This window comes from Belonocnema kinseyi, chromosome 9 (genome assembly GCF_010883055.1).
Source record: "Belonocnema kinseyi isolate 2016_QV_RU_SX_M_011 chromosome 9, B_treatae_v1, whole genome shotgun sequence".
Lineage (NCBI taxonomy): Eukaryota > Metazoa > Arthropoda > Insecta > Hymenoptera > Cynipidae > Belonocnema > Belonocnema kinseyi.
In genome coordinates, this window is record NC_046665.1 from 37,440,105 (window position 1) to 37,444,646 (window position 4,542).

A 4,542-nucleotide genomic window follows, 5' to 3' on the forward strand; every position below is an offset into this window, starting at 1 on the left:
GTCGAGAATGGGAAGTGCCGCATATACTGGAACTTCATATTCTCGACAATTGTTTCTGTTGCTCACTCGAGGCCTGACATGGTTCTTCTTGACTTCGAGAAGGAACCATGTTCGTTATCGAATTTTCGGCACCAGCTGATAAAAACATCATAGCCAAGGAGAATGAAAAGAAAGAGAGGTATCTAGACCTTATAAGGGAGTTGCAACGATTGTACCCGGAATATTCTGTTAAAATGATCGTCCTTATCATCGGCGCTCTTGGAGGTGCCAAGCTTTCACTTGCTAATAGCCTAAAAAGCATCCCTGCCTTTCAACAATATGCTAGAACACTTGCGGGAAAAATGCAGAAGGCGGTTGTCCTTGAGTCGCTCCGTGTTCTTAGGGCCCATGCGGTTTTTGCTGGATCGTCGTATTGATTCCTTTACAGACTGTAACCACCTATCTCACGGTTGTGAGACGTGGTTATGGCTGAAATTTTACCGCGATTTCGCTGGAAGCGGGTGCAATTTTTCAGATTAGCACTCGCTCCCGGCGAAATCCTGCGGTTGTCCTTATGACAAATTTTTAATTATATATAAATTAAATAATTTCACATTCAACTTATATAATCTCATATTTAAAGCCAAAATAGTTGAGTAATTTCAAGTGTAAATGTTCAAAATTAATGTAAATCATAAATGTTTCTTATTTGAAAATAATCCGAGTACAAATTTAACAGATCAGCAATACAAATAATATTTTTAAATGAATGATAATTGTATACTCGATATTCCTAAAAAAATAAAGTTATAATTTGAGTCATTCTGTGCCTGATATTGCTTTTTTTCATTATCTTTAAACATTTGATGCGACTTTCTGTGGAATTTGTTTGAAATTCCATGTGACTAATGCGACTTTTTAAAGCTTTCTAGTAGATCCGTGCCCTAAAAATGCTTAGTATGTTACTGCCCAAGAATTGCTTATCAATCAAGCATTTTTTTTTACTAGGTTGGAATCAGGCAATGAATGCAAAAGTCCTGGTGAATTGGAAATTACAACTAATGGAGAAACTGTTAAAAGCAGTGAACTTCAAAACGATATCAGTTCTGAAGAGGGCTCGTTGTCGAAACGGGAAGGTAATGCCATGTTCGTAATGTTGGATGAGTGGCAAAAAGAAATAGATGGTCGAAGAGAAGGAACTGCTGCAAATAGTGAAATTCAACGTGATGATAGTTCTGATGAAGCTCCACTGAAAAAACAAAAGGGTAATGTGTTTTTAACTTTTTAAATCTTCGCAAGGGTAAAGAAGAGTCATTTAAAAAGTTAGAAACATAATGCTATTTCACACAACTATTGTTTTATCTTTTTTTATGTTCCTAGAAAAAGCCCATTTTTACCAAATCGTTCTTTATTTTCTGTATTTGTCTACTTTAGCGTCGAGTAACACTCGGACTTCACCGCAGAGGTCCGGGGTTCGATCCTTGAGCCGGTACCTCTGGAAATTTTTCATTGTACCTTTACCGAGGTTCTGGTGGTTCGGAACCCACCTAAAGCTGTAGGTCCCCCCATTGTGTACTTGACTGCAACCCAGTCCGTCAATGATGGGGTAGAAAGCAGGCTTAGTCCAATATGTCTGGGCAGACTCCTCTCATCATATCACTTGATTGCATTATAAAAATGCGTCCGTGACTGATGATATATACGGGGACAGCCCCGTGCAAAATGATCAAATAAAAATCCAACTCTAACCAAAAATGCCTTCGACATGTTGGGCAGTATAAGCCTGTGACAACATTTCAACACAGAAAGGTTTTTTATGAGGATTCCATTTTTGTAGTTGAAGAAACAAAGCCTCCCCTTGATCGCGAGGAAATTAAGTTGCTTGATGAATGGCAGAAAGAAATAGACGCACGAAGACAGGCATGTTTAAAGCAATTGGAAAGAAGTAGAAACAGACGGAGGAGCAGAAGTAGGACTAGAAGTCTGTCGCCATATTATCGAAGTAAAACTTACGGCTCAACATCCAAATCATCATTCATCTTAGAAGAGTAAATATCCTATTAACAAATACTAAACACATTAAGAATAATATGAATTAATCTTAGGATACAATAATGATATTTTACATGAAAATAGGCTTACGATTGCGATAAATATTAAATAAATATAGTATTTGCCAAATTTTATATTTTCAGCTTTACTAGGGAGGAAATTCTTTATCGTGAATATCGAGAAATGTCGAGAGAACGACGTGAAAGAAGAAGAGCTTCTGAATTAGCTCATTACATGGATCGAGTACCCATTTCAGCATATTATGATGTAAGAAAAAATATATTTGGACCGATTTTTTTCTTTTGAGTAGAAAGGTGCGGCTATCAACGGATTTTTTTATCAATTTGTAAATTATTATTGAGAATGGTTGTCGACCATTTCGCCACCTGGTGCCGAAAACTGGAACTGGAAAAATAGTTACAATCTAAAGAGCTATTTAAATTTTTGCATAAAAGTGTTTTTACGATTTTTTTGTGAAGCTTAAAACAATGATTAAATACTTTAAACAAATCTTCATAACAAAAACTCGTTTAAAATAAAACTTCCATCTTATACAGTGAAAAAATACATTTTTGTCAAGAAAATTAAAAAAAGAAAACCCTCAATTATTTCACTATTTCATATGTAAGTTTCGATGCATCATGAACCTAAGTAAACTTTAATTAATGTATGTAGCGATCAATTTTACATAAAATACGTATAATAGACGATTGTAATTGAAATACGATTTCTAACCTAACTTTTAGATCAGACTTTAATTAGTAAATATTTCATGTATAAATTAATAAAAATTTACTTGAGGTTCATTTTGGCTTCGAAGTAAGTTCATTTATAATCTGTCAAAAAATGTGCTTGTTCGCTGTATAAGATATAAATTTGATCTAAAACCCTTTGTTTCCGATAAATACTTATTTTTAGTAACCAATAAATACTTTAAAAACCTTAATAAATTCATTCAAACGTTTTTATGCAAAAATCAAGATGCATCTTAAAAATCGTATTCTTTTCAATTCGGATTTTTTTCACCAGTTGGCGTATCGCAGTTCAAACATTCCCAATCCCATTGACTTATTTCTCTTTCGGGATAAGCGTATAACTGAGCCCTATGCATCGCCCCCACTTTTCTTAGAGTCCGACCGATGAACTATTCCAACAGTTGGCGCTCCAATCAGAACGGCTGGCGGCTGTGTTGCATGGGCGCAGCTTACGAATGATTAAATAAATGAGTTTTACCGGAGAAATTCATAAAATGAAGTCAGAGAACGTCTAGTTCAGTGAAGATTCTACATTTTTGATTAAGTGCATAAGCCATGGGTTATAAGTGTATAGCTCTTGGTTGCAACTCAGGCAACGACAATAATGAAGAAAATAGTCACTTTTTTCTCGTACCAAAAGATCTCGATGTTCCGTTTTTAACCAGATCAATTTAAAAATTTGTAATTAAGAAAAATAACAGTTTGTTAATATTTAGCAAGGTTTGACTGTTTATATAAAACAAAATCTTAGAAGCTAAATTTAAAATTTAAATGTTACCACTTTCATTCTTATTTCTAAACAATTTTTCACTTTTAAAGGTATTGTGCGGATAAAATTGTTTTCTGCGAATTTTTTTGAAATTAGGCCTGTAGATTTATTAGAGCGTTATCTAACGTTTGGCCTAGTTAGAAAAGGGCTGACCATTTCGAAGTTGAGATAAGTAAAATCCAAAATCGCATCTTATGCACGTAAGGCCTATCCCAAAGTATTGAAAATGTAACATATTTTAGCATAACGCCTAAACGGTTCTGACAATTTTTTTTCGAAAACTGAGACACAGTAGAAAAACGCAATACAGAGATTCTGTGAAAATTTCAGACTTTTTGTCTATTTCGTTTATGAAAGAACAGAGGTATTTTTTTGTATAAATAGCAGTTGAATAGTTATTCATTTAGGAAATATTCGCGTAAGTTCAAAATATATTTAGAAATTTTGAAGATTCAAACACAGTTTTAAGCTTGAAAAGATTTGAAAAAAGTATTAAAACGAAATATAGATTTCTGAAGACTTAAAAATAAAATTTTGAAGTTTTTTAAAAGGATTTTCAAAAGTTTGAAGATAATAAAAAAAATGTTCTTAAGATTCCTGTGGAAATTTTAAATGACTTTATTTTGAAGAATTAATTTTAACAATATTTTTAACAAAATGTAGATTTTTTAACATTGTGAAATAAATTTTTCCAACTGTTTAAGGGTTTTGAGAGGTTTCAAGATGATACAACTTTTTCCTTAAGATTCCTGAAAAAATTTTAGATGATTTTTTGTGTAAATATTAAATCTGAGAATATTTAAAATAGATTTCCAAACAATTTTCGATGTATGAATAACAGTTGAACAATTATCAATTTGTAAGGTCACTAAGAATTTCTCAAAAACATATAATCTTGAAACTCTAAATTTTTTGATGCATTCTTCCATTTATATAATTGAAAATAACAGCGTTATTTATATATATATATATATATATATATATATA

At 32.6% G+C, this 4,542-nt stretch overlaps 1 protein-coding gene across 1 annotated transcript in view; it reads left to right on the plus strand.

Annotated features, from left to right (window-relative positions):
- Positions 1-4,542, plus strand: part of LOC117180406 — a 17,079-nt gene that overhangs the window by 4,800 nt on the left and 7,737 nt on the right. The window contains exons 4-6 of the mRNA XM_033372907.1: positions 988-1,244; positions 1,817-2,027; positions 2,175-2,298. Of these exons, the coding sequence (XP_033228798.1) occupies positions 988-1,244; positions 1,817-2,027; positions 2,175-2,298 (592 nt within the window). The remainder of the gene's footprint in view (positions 1-987; positions 1,245-1,816; positions 2,028-2,174; positions 2,299-4,542) is intronic.